The 22236-nt window shown below is 46.6% G+C and overlaps 1 protein-coding gene across 5 annotated transcripts in view; it reads left to right on the forward strand.

The window, feature by feature from the left end:
- Positions 1-1903: 1903 nt before the first annotated feature.
- Positions 1904-22236, forward strand: part of CCDC71 (coiled-coil domain containing 71) — a 36816-nt gene continuing 16483 nt past the window's right edge. Inside the window, exons 1-3 of one of the 5 annotated variants that reach the window (XM_073644845.1) lie at positions 9935-10129; positions 15067-15240; positions 19075-20330. In XM_073644845.1, the coding sequence (XP_073500946.1) occupies positions 19110-20216 (1107 nt within the window). In that variant the 5' untranslated portion in view covers positions 9935-10129; positions 15067-15240; positions 19075-19109 and the 3' untranslated portion in view covers positions 20217-20330. Of the gene's footprint in view, positions 2058-9934; positions 10130-15066; positions 15241-19074; positions 20331-22236 lie in introns of those variants that run through there. The other 4 variants (XM_073644847.1, XM_073644844.1, XM_073644851.1 and 1 more) reach the window with 4 other exon arrangements.

Consider the following 22236-nt stretch of genomic DNA (forward strand, 5'->3'; position numbering starts at 1 on the left):
TCAATGAAGTCATTCGGGTCTTTACTCACTTTAGATGAACTTTCAGCCGCAAAGCTTCTCTCTGCTACACACGGCGTACTGCGGCCACCAGGAAGGGGTTCAGCGCTCCCCAGGTAGATCTGGAGAACCTGTCAAGACCCCGTTAGTGTGTTCCTCTCCTTTGTAAGTTCTCCCATTGAGTCTTCTCCTGACTGTGTGTGGTGTGAACGTGGTGTAAGGCCGGGTCCCACTGGGTAAACGCAGTTTGAGAGATACAGGTGGCGACTCCGCTCCGTCCGTATCCCCCTGGGATCCACTAAGCCTCCGGGCTTTTCTGACTGAGACGTGAAGTGACAAAGTCAGATATCGGGGGCTGGTTACCCCTTTTGCAGCAGGAATCCCTCTGACTAGGCCAGAGTGAAGAATACAGGTGGCGACTCCGCTCAGTCCGTATTCCCCTGGGATCCTTTTGCCTGTGGAGCCTATCTCCTCTGCTCCCCTCCGAGGCCTTCTTAGATCAGGACCCTGACCGGGTAGAGACAGTGGTTAACTCTGACCCGCTCCTCGTCTCAAGGCCAGAGTACGAGGACCGCGAACCTTCCGCCAGCTACAGACTCTTGCTGGACCCCGACAGAAGACCACAATCGAAGGATCTTGAACTTAAGATGGCCTGGTATTATATAGATTCTATAAGTGCTTCCTGTAAGTGTTTCCTCCACCCTCACCCACTACTTGGTTCCCCCTATCTTTGGTTCCCCCCATCTCCTCTATCCCGGGCCGGGGCAGCACCCTGGTGCATTTAGGCCCCCTACACGACAGGAGTGGTGTAGTGTTGAGTGTGAAGTGGGGTCTTGTGTGATGCTCCATCCTTACCTGGAGGAGAAGATACCACACCTCATCTGAGGTGCAGTACCCCTGTTGCGACTGAACCCTCAGGGGCGCCACATTAGCACACAGTGGCTCAGTGGTTTGCACACAGTGGCTCAGTGGTTAGCACTGTTGATTTGCAGTTCTGGGAACCTGGGATCAAATCCCACCAAGGACAACATCTGCAAGGAGTTTGTATGTTCGCCCCGTTTTTGCGTGGGTTTCCTCCGGGTTCTCTGGTTTCCTCCCACACTCCAAAGACATACTGATAGGGAATCTAGATTGTGAGCCCCAATGGGGACAGTGATGATGTCTGTAAAGCACAATAAAATAAGTAAAATAAAAATATAAGGAAAGATCAACACAGTTTGATACAGGTCATATGCTAGTGATTTTTCTGGACTTGCCATCAGTCATCCCACCAAAGTCAACCCCTCCTCAGCCTGAGTTGGCTGATAACAGAGAACAATTGGCTGTAGAGGCAATGATATGAGTCTAGGTTCGTGTTTAGATGTCTACGAAACTTCCTGGCCTACAGTCCAAGATGAAAATTCTTCGATGACTCCCGACATGCCTGCCCTGCTAATTAACAGCGCTTGTATTCCTTTAATAACCCATTTCCTCCGAGCCTCGCTCCTCCATCTATTATCTAAACTGAATCAAGCTTTCATTGCAAGACCAAGAGGCCTCGCTTACCCCTTTCTCTATACTGGATGGGGTGTTGACCTATTTTCGGCATGCACCATGCAAAATTTGGATTACCGTCGAAGTGGGGCGATTAAAAATTGGGGTACAACGTTTCAATTATTGACATTTTTCTCACTAATTATTGCCTTCCTGCAAATATTCTGCTATTCTATGGATCCACCAGCCGTGCCCAAGGAGGAAAAATACTCTCATCGCTCCGAAAGATCCATCTGGATTTTTTTTCTTTGTTGTTTTTTTATTATTTTTTTTTTGTGTGCAATAAAAGGAAGGATCCAACCACCAATCCACAGCGCATAAGGCAAAGCCTGCTCCAGGCGGTGGAGACACAGCTCACTGTGTGTGTGGGGGAGGAGGAGTAAAACTGCAGCATGCAGTGGGGGAGGGGAAGAAGTATTATCCGTGTTCACCAGAAACCCCGTGGCTGTGCCTTTGATACATCCCCTAACTGACAGCACATTAGCATTCAGCAATTGCGCCCTTCGCCCTGCCGGAAAGAAGAAGAGGTATGATTGAGAATTTCACATATCCCAGGGGTGTCAATGTTTTTTTTTGCATAGGAGTATATGTCATGCATAAAAAAAGGGCATCCTCTAAGACTGGGAATGGGGGGAGGGGCAGGAGGAGGATGGCTGCCCCAGTGCAACAATTTAGACTTGGGTTGGGTATTGAGTGAAGATAGTTGGGAATTAGAAGGATGCAATGGGCCTAGTAGTCAGGGCTTCCTGGCCTTTTGCACCCTCAGAGCAGTCGGGCCTGTGATTACCTAGCCCATGGATGACCAATGTGAATTTGGCCTATGGTGCACTACTCGAATGAGACCAAAAAGTCACTGTCCAAAGCCAAAAACGTAAAAATAGCCAACATTATTAGCCTTAGGCTTGATCTCGAGCCATGGAAACTTGATGGATGAAGGATCTGTAGGAAGATCTTGTGCAGCCTAGATAGGTCCACCAGGGTCTTCTCCACCGTTATATTGATGGTATCGAGCCATCAGGTTGCTGGTCTTCGTCTTCGCCTTGTTCCTTCTATTCTTCCGACCATGATGTTCTTCTGCAGTGATTGCTCTCATTGTATGATGCGTCCAAAGTAGGCACGTCGTATATCTCCCCCTACCATTATTGGGGTTCCTCCACAACCCCTTTATATTAAGATGTCCATGCATCTTGGATAGCTAGTTCTTCGGACAGGTCCAGCCCACCCATACACCTGCCAAACATCTGTTACGTCTGACCTCCTAAGGATCGGACATGTTAAAACTCAACATGCCCAATCCTTCTTTCCCCCAACATCATCTTTCGGAGGAAAGTATGGATGTGTCCACACATATAAGGTAGTAGGCCGGTCTCAATGGGTTTGCCAATTTTGCTTCATAGGTCGTCAATGATAAGATGATCACTTCTTCATCTTGTAATCTATGGGGGCTAGTGTTTAATTTCCCTGCAGCGCCTCCACTGGGGAAAATTAAGCATTGCACAAGTATTAATAAAATCAATGGGCTGCTCATGTCTCAAAAGAGATGCTCTTTGTAGTCCTTCTTGGAGACCCCTTAAAGAGAGAGTCCCTTCCTCCTTCCTTAGTTTTCCGACACATCATGGGTCCAAGAGGTCAAGATCTTTGAGTGTCCATAATGTTGGACCTTTATTGATTCGCTAAGGGCCCAGTTCGCAATAAAATGTCCCTGACATCATATTTAAGGTTATTAAGGGTGTTTTGTTTTTTTTGTTGTTGCAGCTATAGCACATTATTTTGTTGTGATTTTTCAAAGTTGTTGGAAAAAAAATGGTCCTACTGCGAAAAACGCAACATGTGAACGCTGTTTGTCAAACCATTGGCGTTATTTGGTGAGTGGGGTGGGGTGGTGTTAAATTTACGATTTTTGCAGCGTGCTATGATATAGATAAACTATGATGCTATCTCTGCCTCAAATTAGCAGCAGAAGTTTATGCTCCAGAGCTGTCCTCCATAATTTTAAAAGTGGGTTAAGAAATTGGGAGAAGCTTCACCCTCAACCTTTCCTCCCATTTCTGGCGTAGATGAATAAGTTTCCATGGAGAAGGTATGAACACCCACATGCCTTCTCCTTCGGTTTGTCTTTCCATTAATTTCCATGGAGAACACGGCTATAGTTACAGTATATATAAAAACATGCAATTTTTATTAAAAAATATAGTACAATTCGACAGATCATAAAAAAAAAAAAAAAAAAAAAAAATCTTTGATCAAACTCCAAAATTCCGGTTCTATTATTTCCTGCGGTTCTTTATCTGTGGGTAATACTGGCACAGTTAATTGGGTAATAGGCCACACAAATATCTAAAGGGCTGATCTGGTCCGCTCTGTCCCGTACACCCAAGGTGTGGTTGACCCATGGATGCGATAAGGCTGAAAAGATAAGCTCAGACTAGGTACGAGGGAGCTGGCGCCATGTCGAAAAATTCCCATATCGGCTGTAAGTACCGCGGTAGATTTCAGCTCTGCAGTATGCAGAATTTTAAATGCAGCTCCAGTAATCCATGGGGTCACAACCTTCAAACCTACACTTCCAGATGATTCTGGTAGCGGCTTACTCCAACCTTCTCATAGAGAACACATGAACACTCCACCAAGCCGGCCATTAATCTCTTAAAGGGATACTCTGCCAAATTTATCGCGGTAGGGCAAATCCTCAGTGAATTTTCTGTAAGCTTTTTTTTTTTTTTTTGTGTGGAAATGCAGTAAACTTTAACTTGTTCTCACTACGTGCGGATGGAGTTTTCCGACACCCTTCTCGTCATTCGCACCAGCGATCGGCCACGTCTGGTCGCGTTCTACACCTTTCATCGAGAAGTCTGAACTTGCAATCTGATGGATCTGTTTGGACAGTGAGTTCTGCTCTGGAGTAAGGAAAAGTGTTGTAGAGATGACTGCGAGCAACCTCGCCGGCGGCACACATGCATTATATTTCCTTCACGCCTCGTCTTGGGGATAAACCTGATTAATCCTGACAAGTAAAGATGCTGCGCGACCACCGGCGGGTAACATCACAGCTGGCGCCTCGTCCCTCAGAGGTGTAATGTGTATCCGGATCTGACGAAATTCTGCAGATAGGTAACATCCTGAATATAATAATCACTATAAATAATATATGATCATCTGGAGGTTCCTATCCATGATCGACCCTTGATGCCGCGCGCCCGCGGACACCGATTGAGGTCAATCACCGGAGGAGAGCTACGGCAGGTAATTCAGCAAGCGGCCTGGCAGGCAATGCCCAATGGCCCCTTTTTCCTAGAGAGGAGCAAACTAAACCCACCCAGTCTTAATCAGTAGTATATGGCGGTATAATAGCTACCCTGCGCCGTCTCCAGAACCAATGCGTGTTCAGTTCGGAAGCAGAGGACCACTGCTGTCTGTGATTGGCTGCAGCGGCCAGGTTACTTTAAGAGTGTGTCATCGGCTGTTTCTCTGACCAATGCAGCCAGTCACAGGCTGCAGCATCTGCAGGGGAGCAGGAAAATATGCACGCCATTGTTTTTATCACGTTCCATGCCTGAAAAAAAAAAAAATTTCGGACAACCCCATTAATATGTGTTCAGAGTTTGTTTGTTTTTTTTAAGTGAATTGTGGAGTCGATTGGCTCCAAAATCCACATAAAAAATCCACTTTAATAAGCTTCCTATTCATCTCAACGAGAAAACACCCATATAGGTTTTTATAGATTTTTTTTTCCACTCGTAAAAAAAAAAAAAAAAAGCAACGTCAGTTCTTGAGGTGTTTCTGCTTAAAAAAAAGTGACTTCTGAATCAATGGAAGCAGAGAAATTGACGTAAACAAAAAAAAAAAGTGGAAAAACCCCACCAAAAAATGTTTTTGTTTTTTTGTGTGGATTTTTTAGACAGTAAAAATGTTATTTCTTTTCTGGCTAAAAAATCCACACCAAAACAAGAAAAAAAAACTCTTAAAAAAACCCCATCCATCAAATTCACCAAAATTCTGGAGTAAAACTGTTTGAAATGTTGCAAAAATGGCGTAAATCACGACAGAAATGTGGTGTGGCCCACGGCATATAAAAGGTGATCTAATTAATTAATCTCAACGAATTTGGCGTACTCTTAATTCTTGAGCCCAATTATTTGGGTGAGTTTTTTTTGGTTTGTGAGTTGTCTCTGGTATGGCAACTCAGCTCTATTGAAGTAAATGGGGCTGAACTGCTGCTATACCACAGACAACCTGTTGACAGGTGTGGCGCTGTTATAGGGAAGGAAGCGGACATGTTTTTTTAATTCAATGAGGTGATTTATTCTCCTTTTTTTTTTGCACGGGATAGACCAAAGACCCTCTGTGAGTCTATCGGCAAAGGACCATATGCTCCTGGAGGGCAGCACATAAGTCTGCCGCTGCCCCCTCTCCCCATTTTTATGACCGCTTTGCTTTCTGACATCCACGTAAGAAATTATTTCTAAAACAACTATGACCACCGCGTCAGCGGGACGTAACCTGATTTATCCCAGCAAACATAATACAATCCAAAGAATTTTAATGTCAATTTTATTTGCTAAACCAGCCGCTTATTACGGCTTACGCCGCGAAAATCCTCAGCGAGACGTGTTTATATCTTGAGTATATAAAAGGGCAGACTCCACATCTATTCTCCTCACAGTAATCCTCCTGCAGCCATTTTCTTTCAAATGGATTCATCTTCCTGGCGTGTAATCCGCACAACTCCACAGCGGAAACTACATTTTATCAAAAATGTAAAAAATATTTAAAAAAATTGTCCCGCTAGACATCTATTTTCAAATGCACAGTGGTTGTCGTTATTTATCACTGACCACAAGGGTCCATAGTAATAAACTAGTGGTCATATCCGCATTGATTTTCTGAGGTAAATTATGGGCGGCCATCTTCAGCTTTGAGAAGGATTTTCCAGTCAGAATGTAAAAAAAAAAAAAAATGGCAATACATTTTGTAAATTAGGAGTCAGAGCAAAAGCCAAAGTTTGGTCGTCATGTTTTGCTTAGTTACAGAGATATTGGCATGTTTCTGTTTTTGTTGTGGCGGCCATTTTGGGAAAGTGTCAACAGGAAGTGCAGCCATATTGGATCTCACTTTTCAATTAGTCCCTTATAAATCCACTGCTGTCATTCTCATGGCTAATCAATACTAAAGTGACAGCTTTACCATCAGTTTTCCGAGATGTTCATGGAAAAAGAGATAACAGAAAGTGCTGCCATACTGGGATGTCACTTTTGCAAAATGGCCGCCAGAACATAAACAGTAGCCTGTAAACAGCTCATTTTATGGGGACAATGTGCTGAATTTGGTCGCGTGACATCGAGGCTCAGACCACTCACGTGACCAAAAAATTGGTGTCGCACAACTATTACAGCGTTGCGATTTCGCAGTAAAAAGAAAATTCAAATTGCAGCCATGTTGTTTTGATCACTTTTATAAGGCCTTTGTTGCTGTCAGTATTATGGGGGCACTGAAATCAGGAACTCTTATGGTCTTTGTTGCTGTCAATGTGTTGGGGTCCTGTTGCCGTCACACTTATTGGGAACTAGATGGTGGCCCGATTCTAACGCATCGGGTATTCTAGAATATGTATGCGGCCGACCGGGCGCGACTAATCAGCGAAGCAGTGTTTAAATGGGTTGTGCACTACTTTAAATTAACCCCCCAATGTATCCCCCCGGGGCCCCTAATGAATTTTGTGATTACGTCATGTTGTCAATACTGCTTGTGACGACATCGCTGACCACGCACAGCCAGCACATAATTCCCCCGGCTGCAGCCGGCTCTTGCTTCCGCTTACATCGCGACCAATCACAGAAGCGGTGTTTTAAATTTCGCGCCAATATCGCTGATTGGTCGCGGCCCGTGTTAGTATGGACCAGGGAGCGGCGCTGCCTGTGCGGGTACTTCTGCTGCGAGCAGCCGGGAGATGAGCGGCTAGCACCGGTCCACTCCCGGCTGCATCGCCACTGACCTCCGTGCGGAAGATGAGCCGATAACGGCCGCCATCTTGTTCTGAAATCCTACATCGCTGATTGGCCGCGGCCGGACCAATCAGCGACGCGGGATTTCCTGGACGGACAGACAGACGGGATAAGCCGATTATATAGTAGATAATGCTGTTATGGGGCAGCGTGGATAGTGCTGTTACAGGGGCTAAAATGTGATGGTTCCCATTCGTAACGAGGATCTGCCGGATCCTTCGTACAAGTGATGCCAGGCAGACCCCATTGTTATATGATGGGGTCTCAAGTTCCTGCATGTTGAGTATACACCAAAGCTGGCACTGTTATGGCGGAGTGCCACTGTTTTGGGGCGCTGCGGCCAGTACTGTTATGGGCTGCTGTGGTTGGTGCTGTAATGGGGGGCTCTGCAGCCTGCACTGTTATGGGGGTCTCTGTGGCCAGAACTGTTTTGGGGGTGCTCAAGCCAGTACTATTAAGTGGGGTGTTTTGCTCCACCTCTGCTACGGGGGGCTCAGTGGTTGGCTATATTATTGGGTTTTCTGTAGCTGGCTTTGTTATGGGGGGCACTGAGGTTAGCTCTGTTATTGGGGGTGCAGTGGCCAGCTCTGTTATGGGTGGGGCGCAGCAGTCGGCACTGTTATGGGGGGCTCTGCAGCCAGCATTGTTATGGGGGGGCGCTGCAGTTGGCAATGTTATGGGGGGTTCCTTTTCTGGCAGTGTTATGGGGGTGCTGCGGCTGGCATGGTTGTGGGGGGTGCAGCAGCCAGCACTGTTATGGGGGGGGCTCTGCGGCCAGCACTGTTATGGGGGGGGGGGCTCTGCGGCCAGCTCTGTTATGGGGGGGGGGCTCTGCGGCCAGCTCTGTTATGGAGGGGGGGCTCTGCGGGCAGCTGTTATGGGGGGGGGCTCTGCGGTCAGCTCTGTTATGGGGGGGGGTTCTGCGGCCAGCTATGTTATGGGGGGGGCTCTGCGGCCAGCTCTGTTATGGGGGGGGGGCTCTGCGGTCAGCTCTGTTATGGGGGGGGGGTTCTGCAGCCAGCTCTGTTATGGGGGGGGGGCTCTGCGGCCAGCACTGTTATGGGGGGGGGGCTCTGCGGCCAGCACTGTTATGGAGGGGGGGCTCTGCGGGCAGCTGTTATGGGGGGGGGGCTCTGCGGTCAGCTCTGTTATGGGGGGGGGTTCTGCGGCCAGCTATGTTATGGGGGGGGCTCTGCGGCCAGCTCTGTTATGGGGGGGGGGCTCTGCGGTCAGCTCTGTTATGGGGGGGGGGTTCTGCAGCCAGCTCTGTTATGGGGGGGGGGCTCTGCGGCCAGCACTGTTATGGGGGGGGGGGCTCTGCGGCCAGCACTGTTATGGGGGGGGGGCTCTGCGGCCAGCTCTGTTATGGGGGGGGGGGCTCTGCGGCCAGCTCTGTTATGGAGGGGGGGCTCTGCGGGCAGCTGTTATGGGGGGGGGCTCTGCGGTCAGCTCTGTTATGGGGGGGGTTCTGCGGCCAGCTATGTTAAGGGGGGGGGCTCTGTGGCAGTGTTATGGGGGTGCTGCGGCTGGCATGGTTGTGGGGGGTGCAGCAGCCAGCACTGTTATGGGGGGGGCTCTGCGGCCAGCACTGTTATGGGGGGGGGGGGCTCTGCGGCCAGCTCTGTTATGGGGGGGGGCTCTGCGGCCAGCTCTGTTATGGAGGGGGGGCTCTGCGGGCAGCTGTTATGGGGGGGGGGCTCTGCGGTCAGCTCTGTTATGGGGGGGGGGTTCTGCGGCCAGCTATGTTATGGGGGGGGCTCTGCGGCCAGCTCTGTTATGGGGGGGGGCTCTGCGGTCAGCTCTGTTATGGGGGGGGGTTCTGCGGCCAGCTCTGTTATGGGGGGGGGGCTCTGCGGCCAGCACTGTTATGGGGGGGGGGGCTCTGCGGCCAGCACTGTTATGGGGGGGGGGCTCTGCGGCCAGCTCTGTTATGGGGGGGGGCTCTGCGGCCAGCTCTGTTATGGAGGGGGGGCTCTGCGGGCAGCTGTTATGGGGGGGGGCTCTGCGGTCAGCTCTGTTATGGGGGGGGTTCTGCGGCCAGCACTGTTATGGGGGCCATGGCTGGCACTTATACCCTTGTGCTGGTTCCCCTCCACTGTCTGCAGCAGAGATGGGGGAGGGGCATTGAGAATTCCCCAGACAAGGTGCCTGTAATATTGTAGGACCCCCCCACCCTTCAGCTTGACACCTACTATCCCTAGTGTGATCTTGCTGCTCCTTCCCCTTATATAGAAGCCATTTTTGGCTATTATCATCCATGGCGGCTCCTTTATGTACTACAACTCCAATCCTCCCCATCCCCCTGGCGCAGTGTGGGCGGGGCGTTGTCCGTGTGCGGCGCGCCAGTCCCGGGCTCGTCCAGCAGGTGGCGCTCACCGCCCGCTCTACACTGGGAGGCGTTGTTACCCGCCATAGACGTTGGGGGGCGGCATAGGCTCGGGCGGAAGCGAAACGGCATTTCCGGCGCTCAGCGGGGCGGCCATTTTTTTTTTGTGTGGAGCGGTGGAGGCCGTGCTGGGGTGTCACCAGGGGGAGCAGCAGACGGGTCTGGAACAGAGGAGGAGGCGGAGACGAGAGCGGCGGCGGAGACAGAGCAGGTAGGAGAGGGGATGAGGCGGCGACCGGGGACGCGTCCCCTCCCCCCATACCGGATCATCAGGAGCCGCCTCCCTCCCCCCAGACAGCGGCCGCCTGTCATGTCTACCTCACATAATGCCGTACTGGCAGTCCTTCCTCCATTATCTGCTCCAGGGTCTCATCATTGTGTCTAAAGGGGGACTCCAGCCCAAATGGCTATTCCCTAAAGGACCCCTCCCTCAGGTCACCACTGGGGGCGCCATTGTCCAATATGATCTTCGTCCATTGGTATCATTCCCTGTTGTCGACCATCTTTGGCAGCCATTTTTAATGCCGCCCAAAAATTAAAGGCTTTGACCGACCCCGCCAGTCGCTATCTACTGTCTATACTGGTGAAAACCAACGTGACCGCTGCAGCCAATCAGTGACTGAGAGAGGCTGGTGAAATATAGGTGTATTGGGGGGCTTGGCAACCCCTTTAAATCTCTTTAATCCAATTCACCCAACTCTTTGTACCTTTCTTCTTCCTCCCCTTTCTTCCAGGAGCCAGAGCATTATCATTTCCCCATCGATGTACGAGAGCGTGTTTTTTTTTTTTTTGTGGAACGAGTTGTTCTTTTAAAGGACACCGTTCACTTTACCAAATAAAGTACCGAAAAATGGGAAAAAATCCAAATGTGGTGAAATGGAAAAAAAACAAACAAAACCAAATTCCCTGTTTTTGGGGTTTAATTCTATGACCTGATGATTCGACTCTCCAGGTCAGTCTCATTTCAGTGGCTTAAAGCAGAGTTCCCCAACTACAGTCCTCAAGGCCCACCTACAGGTCATGTTTTTTGGATTTCCTTAGTATTAAGTTGTCCACTACTTTTACATTGATGCCCTGTCCGTAGGATAGGGCATCAATGTATGATCGGCCGGAAGTGCTCACCTGCGGGGCTCTGCAGTCAAGTGGTAGTGGCCGCCGCGGTGTACTGCACATCCGCCTCCCATTCTGGCCGGCGACCACCAGCACTGATAACAGCTGAGTTTTCAGCACTTTTTCTTATCAGAGACAGGATTGTACCAGCTGTGATAACACAAAATTCACCATTCACAATAGGTGATGTCACAGCTCACCACCTCCTCCTGTACAATGACTGATAACACCTCTATATACAGCAGATAACACAGGATCCACCATTCACAGTAGGTGGTGTCACAGCTCACCTCCTCCTCCTGTACAATTACTTTTGCACACGCTCATTAGAAGCTTCAGTAGAATACACGGGTCAGGGTCGGACCGTTGCTGCTTAATGTTTGTGTGTTTTCTGAAACAAAAGGAAGTCAGAATCTAAAATATCCCCTGTTTCTCGGTGTCAAAATTGTTATTTTTTAATACAGATTGTTATATGGAAAAAAAATAATAAAAAAATGCTATTTTTGTTTTTAAGAAACACATGCGACCCAAAAAAACAAATTTTGCCAATGGGTCATTTTGTGGTGATAGTTTTTGGTAAAAGAATTTCTGACCTTTTGTAAAAAAAAAAAAAAAAAAAAAAAAACCCTGTTGTTTTCTGAGCCTCATTCTATTTTTACATTGATCTCAGAGCGCTGATTTTTGTGCAGCTTTAATTTGTACCATTTTGAGTTACCTACAACATTTCGATGGCAAATATTGGATTTTCAATATTTTCTTCCCCTCCCCCTATACAATATGCACTGTATGGATTAGATAACTTTATACTTTGATAGACATGACGATACCAAGTGTTTACTTTTGTGCAGAGAAGGGCTGATTTGAATAATTTAAAAAATATTTTTTTTATTTTAAATGTAAAAACTTTTTTTTATCACCGAAACAGTATTTTTTAGGCCTTCTGTAGAGCACAAATCACGATCTCTTATGTCTCAGCCTGTAAATTCTCAGGAGGACATGATGGCAGCGACCGGGGGTGTTCAGCAGCCCCCCCCCCCCCCAACTTTCATGTCAACCCTTCAACAGACTTGGCGGCATTGAAAGGGTTAAACAGCAGCAACCTGAAGCAAACTCCAATCGCTGCTGCTCCACACACCTACACCCAATGTGTCTTGTAGGGGGTTGAAACTTCCATAAATTTACGTAGTAAATGACCCAAAATTTTTGGAGGCAGCAGACGCCTGAACACTCGGCTCCTGTTGCCCCTCCAGTTCTGCCCTGGAGTCCTGAGCGTTTCGGATGGAGATGTTGCTCTTAGGATATACCGATGGTGGTTACACCGGTGACTGATCTGACTCGTGAAAACGACTCTGAATCCTGATGCCCCCTCCACCCTCTCAGCATTGATTTATGGCGACTTACTGAGGGGTCCGGCTGTGTCCTTGCATCTGTTGGACCTTGAGAACTGGAGAAGTGATCAGTTCTGGAGCCTCGTCCTGTTTTTAGATTTTTAAGGATGAATAAGACGCCCCCTGGGTGTGACGTTCGGGGCAGGGGGGGGGCTGGGAGAGTTCCTGAGCGGGACTTCGTTCCGGGGGGCTGGGAGTTCCTGGGCGGGACGTTCCGGGGGGGGGCTGGGAGGGGGAGATTGTGGGCGGGATGTTCTGGGGGGGGGGGGGGCTGGGAGGGGGAGTTTGTGGGCGGGCTGGGAGGGGGAGTTTGTGGGCGGGCTGGGAGGGGGAGTTTGCGGGCGGGAGGGGGCACCCCTGGGCGTCCATCCACAATCGTCAGCTCAGGAAATATCCTCCAGATGCTGACCAGTGTCCTGCGGAAATGCTGGCGTCCATCCAAGATTCTGCTCATTATTGCTGGGGTAGTGGAGCTGACAACCTGCCTCTATACCAGAGCTGTTGTCAGTCCGCTGGCTCCTCCATTTCTTATAGTGAAGTATTATTAAGCAAAGTTTTGCAATTCTTTGTAAGTTTTTTTTAACTAATAATAGGGAGAAGTGGCCAGAACAGGAAGTCAGTGGGGGAGGGGATCGGGACGACTGGACTGGATGGTTCACTTTCGGAAGCAATCACATCATTATCCCATCATCTTAATTAAAGGGGCGGGTGTGACTGTCATAGGGCGGTATTTACTATTAGTCAGGTAGATCCCACTGTTCAGCGTGATTATCGACTCCTCAGGTAAGATATGGGGGGGGGGTGTGTATGGCTACAGACATAGGATCATTGCGGGGTAGATCACCAGCTTCCTGCGACGACATCGGCCGTCTGTCCAGCTGACGGTCATTCCACTTATCTGCCGCCTTTAGTGATGGTTGCCGTTGCTGGAGATAAAAGTGATTTAAGGGGGTTAGAGACTTTTTTTTTAAATTCTCATTTTTGACCATTGCTTAACATCTCCCCTATGTGAAATGGCTGATAACAGAGAACAATATAGATGCAGATTGTCCGGGCACTTCTGTAACGGGGTGACGTTGGACTGGACGCAGAGGCGTTTTCTAAGATCCTATGTAATGTGTGCTCGGGGGGGGGGATCTTGCCTCTCTGGTTTGGGCTCCGATAGCAAGGCGGTATTTTTAGGGCATCATGCAAACTGGAAAGTAGACGGTTCATAGGAAAACCAGATGGGATTAAACTGGAGCGTTGGGTCAGTTCAGTGCCGCATCGGAGAAGTTCCTACATTGCAGATTGTGAGCGCAGCTGTAATGCACTTAAGGGACCTCTTAACCCCTTCCAGCCATGGGAAATTTTTGTGAAACTTGTATAGAGGTTTCTTTTAACTTTGCTTTTTTATTTCAGTGGATAAAAAGAAAGTCACCATTTCTCGAGACCAATACTTTTTTTTTTTTTTTTTTTTCCGTTGCTGCCCACTGTATAGCACAGCCTCATTATACGCGCTCACTGGATGTCAGGAAGGCGGTAATGGATATGGTGCACTGTGTGCGACAATCGGAAATAGTTAAAATCTCCAGCAAAACGCACCCTCTACCCTCAAGAAAAATTATGAGGACATCTGGAAAAGTCACATGTTGCACAAGTATGAATGTCGTCCCCATTGTAGTGAGAGGCCCCTTTTAAATGTCCACCCACCCCCCACCCCCCCCACATTGGGCAAGCAGTAAATATTGGAGTAGAGATAGAGGCCTTGTGTCAAGTCTGGGGTGAGAGTTTACTCTGTTGGACTCCACTGACGGCTTTGAGGTTACCCAGAGGATTCATTATCATATCGTCATCTGGATTCTCCATAGCTAAAGGGGTTTAGACGCTGGTGGTCGGGGAAGATGGACAGGAAGATATTTTCTGAACCCTTTCCTGATATCTGCAAATGTACAGCGCAGCAAGAGGAGACTTCCTGCAAACCGCCGCACATGTATGATGTGATGATGGCGGGTGTCGGCTGTGTACCGGAGCTGACTCGATTGGTATTTGCACCAATTGCAGCCGTTTAACTTCTTAGATACTTGGAGCCCCCTCTTTAAGCCTATCCGCACCTCACTGATATTTGCCATCGCACCCCAAGACCCAAGTAATGGCCTTCAGGTCAGCCAGCTACGGTGGCTGGTAAGGCCCTGCGCTAAGCCGGGTCTAAGGAGCGAAGCGTCGGTGTAAAACTGACTACAGAAGTATGGCAGGATATTACATGAGACAAGTAAAAGTTAAGGTGCCACTCCAAGGACATGCTGATGTAGATTGAGCCCCAATGGGGACAGTGACAATAATGTCTGTAAAGAGCAGTGGAATTAATGGCGCTATGTAAGTGCGTAAAAAATAGGACTATGTAAAAAAATAATATTTTACTAAGACACCTGTTTGTTTTTTTTGTGGAAAAAAAGAGTAAACAAAAAACGTTTGGTATCGCCGCGTCCGGGACTACCCAAACTATAAAACTACCATAAATAAAATGCTCCAAAAATGTAGAATTTTCATTACACAGACGCGCAAAAAATGGAGGGACGTGATCCCAAAGTTGCATAGAAAAAAAAATCACGTCCTGCAAAAAAATGTGGCCTGGCGACATCATGTTTTTTTGTGTTTTTCCTGTGTGCAGCCCATTTACTCGACCTAGCTTGAGACCCCTGGTGTGAACGATGTGATCATAACTCGCGACGAGCAAATGAGAGAGACATAGGGGTCACTTTCTTTGTCGCAGCACCAGGAGCGATTTGTCAATCCCCCGAGCGCTTAGAGGGCAAAGAAGTGGGCATCACTTTTAACGATAAAGGTATCTCAAATTTTGACTGAGACCATGCAACAATATTTCCCGTATACTGTATTGTAATATATAATTTTATTTATTTATTTTATATTCAATGCACTTGTATGGATTGCGAGATAGGGCTGCACTAAATATTGCTGTTATCTGCACATTGGCTTCTGTTCAAAATGAGCAGCGCATGATAAATTGACATGCCCAATCCTTTTTGTTCCCTAACGCCACTGCCCCACTATCAATATTTGGTCAGTATTATGTCAGTATTTTTTCTCAGGAGTGGGTGATAAATGCAGGATTGGTGACTTGTTTCTGTTATAGAATCTGGGCATTTCCATTCCTGATGGTCCATACCTTTCCCGTTTTAGGTGAATTAGGATTACCATAATTTTTAATTTTTGCCAAATGCCAGAATAATGAGAGAGCGAGAATGTTTTAAGGCATTTTTATTACTTACTGCAAAGTCAAAAGTTTCCATACATTTCATTAGTATTTGGTACCATTGCCCTTAAACTGAATGACTTGGGTCATACGTTTGGGATTTCCTTCCACATCTTCTCACAATAGTTGGTCGCAATTTGGGCCGATTCCTCCTGACAAAACTGGTGTCACTGATCCAGGTTTGTAGGTCATCTTGCTCGCAGCCTTTTCAGCTTTGCCCATAAATTTTCAATAGGATTGAGATCAGGGCTTTGTGATGGCCACTGTATGCTTTGGGTCATTGTCCATTTGGAAGATCCATTTCCTCCCAAGCTTTAACTTCCTGGCTGATGTCCCTTGAGATGTTGCTTCAGTATTGCCACATAATCTTCTTTTCTCATGATGCCATCTATTTTGTGAAGTGCACCAGTCCCTCCTGCAGCAACACACCCCCACAACATGATGCTGCCACCCCCGTGTTTTACAGTTGGGATGGTGCTCTTAGGTTTCCAAGCTTCTCCCTTTTTACTCCAAATGTAGCGATGGTCACTATGCCCAAAAAGTTCAATTTTAATTTTATCAGACCACAGGGCATGTCTCCAAAAACTAAGTTCTTTGTTCCTGTGTGCATTTGCAAACATTAATCTGGCGTTTTTTTTTTCTTGGCAGAGTGGCCTTTCAGCTCATGTTGATACAGTACTCGTTTCACTGTGGTTATTGACACAATCTTACCAGCTTCCACCATCCTCTTCACAAGGTCTTTTGCTTTTGTCCTTGGGTTGATATGCACATGTCGGACTAAAGCACGTTCATCTCTGGGACACAGAACCCGTCTCCTTCCTGAGCGGTGTGATGGCTGGACATTCTCATCTTGTTTGTACAGTGGGTACAAAAAGTATTCAGACCCCTTTAAAATTTTTACTCTTTGTTTCTTTGCAGCCATTTGGTAAATTCTAAAAAGTTCATTTTTTTTTCTCATTAAAGTACACTCTGCACCCCATCTTGACTGAAAACAAACATAGAAGTTTTTGCAAATTTATTAAAGAAAAAATGAAATATCACATGGTCATAAGTATTCAGACCCTTTGCTCAGACACTCATATTTAAGTCACAGGCTGTCCATTTCCTTGTGATCCTCCTTGAGATGGCTCTTCTCCTTCATTGGAGTTCAGCTGTGTTTAATTAAACTGATAGTACTTGATTTGGAAAGGCACACACCTGTCTATATAAGACCTCACTGCTCACAGTGCATGTCAGACCAAATGAGAATCATGAGCTCAAAGGGACTGCCCAAGGAGCTCAGAGACAGAATTGTGGCGGCAAGGCACAGATCTGGCCAAGGTTACAAAAGAATTTCTGCATTACTCAAGGTTCCTAAGAGCACAGTGGCCTCCATAATCCTTAAATGGAAGAAGTTTTGGACCACCAGAAGTCTTCCTAGACCTGGCAGTCCAGCCAAACTGAGCAATCGTGGGAGAAGAGCCTTGGTGAGAAAGGTAAAGAAGAACCCCAAGATCACTGTGGCTGAGCTCCAGAGATGCAATAAGGAGATGGGAGAAAGTTCCACAAAGTCAACTATCACTGCAGCCATCCGCCAGTTGGGCCTTTATGGCAGAGTGGCCCGACGGAAGCTTCTCCTCAGTGCAAGACATATGAAAGCCCGCATAGAGTTTGCTCAAAAACACATGAAGGACTCCCAGACTATGAAAAATAAGATTCTCTGGTCTGATGACACAAAGATAGAATTATCACCAAAAAGTTCTAAGCGGTATGTGTGGAGAAAACCAGGCACTGCTCATCACATGCCCAATACAATCCCAACAGTGAAACATGGTGGTGGCAGCATCATGCTATGGGGGTGTTTTTCAGCTGCAGGGACAGGACGACTGGTTGCAATTGAAGGAAACAGGAATACGGCCAAGTACAGAGATATCCTGGATGAAAACCTCTTCCAAAGTGCTCTGGACCTCAGACTTGGCCGAAGGTTCACCTTGCAACAGGACAATGACCCTAAGCACACAGCTAAAATAACAAAGGAGTGGCTGCAGAACAACTCTGTGACCATTCTTGACTGGCCCACCAGAGCCCTGACCTAAACCCAATTGAGCATCTCTGGAGAGACCTGAAAATGGCTGTCCACCAACGTTCACCATCCAACCTGACGGAACTGGAGAGGATCTGCAAGGAAGAATGGCAGAGGAACCCCAAATCCAGGTGTGAAAAACTTGTTGCATCATTCCCAAGAAGACTCATGGCTGTCCTAGCTCAAAAGGTGCTTCTACTCAATACTGAGCAAAGGGTCTGAATACTTATGACCATGTGATATTTCAGTTTTTCTTTAATAAATTTGCAAAAATTTCTACATTTGTTTTTTTTTTTCAGTCAAGATGGGGTGCAGAGTGTACTTTAATGAGAGAAAAAAAATGAACTTTTTAGAATTTACCAAATGGCTGCTATGAAACAGAGTGAAAAATGTAAAGGGGTCTGAATACTTTCCGTACCCACTGTACTTGCGTATAATTGTTTGTACAGATGAACAAGGCACTTTTCCGGTATTTTCAAATTGTACCCAAGGATGAGCCAGACTTGTACAAGTCCACAATTCTCTTCCTGATATCTTTGCTGATTTCTTTACTTTCCCATGATGCTACACAAAGAGCAGTGTGTTTCAGGTGTGCATTAAAATACATCCACAGGTGTGTTGCTAATTAACTCAGATGTTGCAAAAAAAAAAACTACCAGAAGCTTCCAAACACATGACATAATCATATGGGCAGTCCAGAGTTGTTTAAAGGCATAGTAATCTTAGTGTATGTAAATGTTTGACTTTGCAGTAAGTAATAAAAAATGCCTTAAAACATTCTCTCTCTCATTATTCTGTCATTTGGCAAATATTATAAATTTTGGTAATCCTAATTGACCTAAAACGGGAAAGGTTTATTCTGATTTCATGTCAGATATTGAGAAAAACCTGCAGATGTGTCTTTTTATATAATGTATGGAAACTTCTGGCTTCAGCTGTGTGTGTGTGTGTATGTAACACCAGAGAGACCTTTTGCGAGTCTATTGTACCAATTCTGTGAATATTATTAGTAATTAAGACCTTTTAGAAACTGAATAAATGTAATTTGACTATGGCCTCATAGACTATTATGGGCAGCAAAGTACGTTTTCCTGCAACCCATGCCTTGTACAAAGCCACAAGCTAACTAGATTTAGTCTAGTAAGCTCAGAGTTTTAGTAAGATGTAATTTGCTGCCGATAGAAATCTATGAAGTCTTCTCCATGCAAGGTAGGCAAGAAGTTTCCAACATGAGAAGAAATTGTGGCATATGTCTCCTTTAAATCAGGGCCATGCGGGTGCTCCTTTGATTGATCGGTAATCCTTTAAAGCTTTTGAGACTAATTTTATGTCTCTCGTTTCAGTAAAAGTGAAAGCCGACGCTCTTCTACCTAATGCCATGAACGTTGAGAAGAGTCCAATGGAAGAGAAGGCTGTGCATTCGTGGTCACGGCTCTCCTCCGCGGGGAAGAGTGCCTTTGAGGAAGCTTTGAGAGTCTTCAACCCGATGTCGAAAGACCTGACGGACACCGAGACGCAGCTGGTGACTTTTCTCCAAGGCCTCAGAGAAGAAGGCCACCAGCCCACTATCCTGAGCAGCAAAGAGGTGTATGGGTACAACTCAATCACAGCGGACACACCACCGCCTCTGCCACCAACAACGGCCGGACCTAAATGTCCTGCAAAAAACACTTCTGCACAGTCTAGATCTCACTCCAAAAACCAGACTGGCAAACCGGCGAACCCAAGAGTAGACATTTCTGCAAAACTTTCCAGCAAATCCCCAACTAAAAACTCAACGAACTTACTATTGACTTCGCTAAAGCAATCTGACTCCGCGAAGACAAGAGGCTCCAGCGTCAAGTTTCCATCCGACGTGTACCCCGGAGCCTTTCCCTCCATGAAGCTATCTGTGGTTTTAGAAGCGTTGGTGCCCTTTAAAAGCACTGCCTCTTCTTTGGCAAGCTTTAAGGAACAGCCCCTGGTGACTGCATCCAAGCAAAACGCCAAGGGGAAGAACAATAAAGCCTACCCGGCCCTTATCAAAGACCCCTCCACTCTGAACGGGGTGGTCTTGAACGGGATAAGCGGCAAAATTTTAAAGGAGAATGACGCCTGCAAGGCCTTTGAGATTTTGAACGGGCGATTCTTGGTACATTCTCACCCGCATTGCAATGGTATGGCCCAAGCGAAACACAACGCTAAACTGCAGATGGACGGCACCAACAGAGAAGGAAAACCGCAAACTGGGGGGGACAGGGGTAAAAAACGTAAACTCAGTGAGTTCTCCGAGGGGACGCCGGTGAAGAAGAGGATACAGATCACACTTCCTTTGGTGAGAAGGTCTCCGTTCGATAAGGACAAATACAACTTGCTCAAGTCAACCGTCATTAAAATAGATAAAAAGTCTTCAGATGAAGAAGTCAGAAGGAAAGCGCAGCAAATGCTACGGATGAACCTTTCCCCGGTTCTCCGAATCCAGCCTTTGTTCGTCGGCCTCCAATAAATTGCCCTCCAAACTTTTTTTTTTTTTTTTTTCCCCCTCTTTTCTTCACACTTCCGAATGTTGGGAGCTGAGAACAGATGTATTACGATTTCCACAAATAAAAGCTGCTGATAATTTGGGGCCCTTCCTCTTTTTTTTTTTTTTTTTTTTTTTTTTCCGTGCCCATTTTTTCTTTCCGTCACTTTATTTTTTACAGTATACTTAACGCGCAACGCTACCGAACACTCGGCCATGTCTTGTAAGAAATGTTTCGGAAGGGGAGGGTTGAACCTCTGTCACGGACATTCCGTCTTTTTGATACATGGCAAATATGTATATTTTGTGCAATAGTTAAGACCTATTTCCTAAGGTATCATACGCACTGTGATTCTGCTTCTCTGTATTGTTTCGATCTATCTGGCTAAGGGACTGTTGTACAAATAATTTTTTATTATACAGACATTTAGGCCTAAAGATGTTGTGTTTTTCTTCTGTTTTTTTGTTTTGCCGGAGCTACTTGAATTGCTGCAGCGAGAGTTTGAAATATTGACGAGTAATGTGGAGTCAAAACCCATAAGACTTAATAGCAGGGCTGTGGAGTCGGTATAAAATGGACAGACTCCTAAAATATATAATAAATTGGGTACAGTAGTTCAATGCAGTTTGTGGGGAATATTTTTTCATAGGAATTTGGGAAAGTTATGAAATGTCCTATTCCTGATCTAAGGGTCTAGACTTTTAGATGAGATGAATCTGTGCTACAGTGAATTTATCACTTAAACATGAGCCGTGTATGAGGGAGTCGGAGTCGGTGGCATGGAAATTGAGGAGTCCTGAGTCGGAGGTTTGGCTTACTGACTCCACAGCCCTGGTTAGGAGCTTTTGTAATTTTTAGGGGGGTTCTTTGGGATGACTATGTTATGATTGGTCATTAGTATCTGATCGGTTAGGATCTGACAACCCGGGACCCCACTTATCAGTCATGTTCAGCCACCTCGGCGGCCGGATGTACGGCTCAGTACACTTGACAGGCGCGGGACTTTGTTACAGCTCATCGATGGAGGCTGTCGGACTCCCAGCGATCTGATATTGATCACATTTCCCAGTGATATTAGGCCATTAATATCTGAAATTCCACCTTTTAAAGGGGTTGTTTAGGATTAAGTGACTAAGCCTAAAGGTGGCCTCTGTATCCCTGTCCAATCCTATTCCCTTCATACACATATCCTAAGTGGGATCACCCTTTTTAAGTCGAATATTGAGGCTTCAGCCAGGATGATCATTGCTTCGAGTCCCCCCAAAAAAATGACCCCTTGGGCCTCAACCGCTGTACGTCCAGGTGGGGCAGATCGTACCCCCTTATGGGTCTGAGCATTTATGAATCCCTTTATACCTTCCGTTGTGAATATATATAGATTTTTTCTATGCTTTCCATACAGTGTTTTGTTTTTTTTCCTTTTGCCATCGTGGGCGAGCACAGACAGTAGCTGCGCCAGAGACGGACTCTAATATTTTTTTTCTTAGTTAAATTGATTTGCACCGTTTTGGCTTTATAGGCACATTATTTTTCTCTGCAGAACGAGTTAACTGAGGTCCATCAGTGAGCTTGGTCATGACAGGGAAGATTTTATTTCCTTAATCTGTGTTTTTTTACTAAACGCCTCCTTGCTATTTTATGGCCGCAGATGACAACAAAGTGGAGCTGAACTTTGATGTGATGAGAGGAGCGCAGAAGAAAAGAATTATAAAGTCAGAACGAGCTCACTGACAGATTCTCTGTTAGCTCATTCTGCAGCCTGCATTCGACAGTGCAGCAGCGAGACTATAGGAGGCAAACGGCGCAAAAGTTTTAATGGAACCCAATTCCAAAAACTATTTTTGGTCTGAAATACACGCATTTAAGTAAAAAAAAAAGACCATAAAGGTGGACTTTTAACTCCTTTCCCACATAAGACGTCATGTGAAACATTTATAAGAGGCTGGTGCCGGCTGTATAACGCAACCAGCATTTGCCTAACTGCAGCGCGCTCCGATTGCTACT

The sequence above is a fragment of the Phyllobates terribilis genome, unplaced genomic scaffold, assembly GCF_046119375.1.
Source record: "Phyllobates terribilis strain yellow unplaced genomic scaffold, ASM4611937v1 Scaffold_8__6_contigs__length_399053987, whole genome shotgun sequence".
In the NCBI taxonomy this organism is placed as follows: Eukaryota; Metazoa; Chordata; class Amphibia; order Anura; family Dendrobatidae; genus Phyllobates; species Phyllobates terribilis.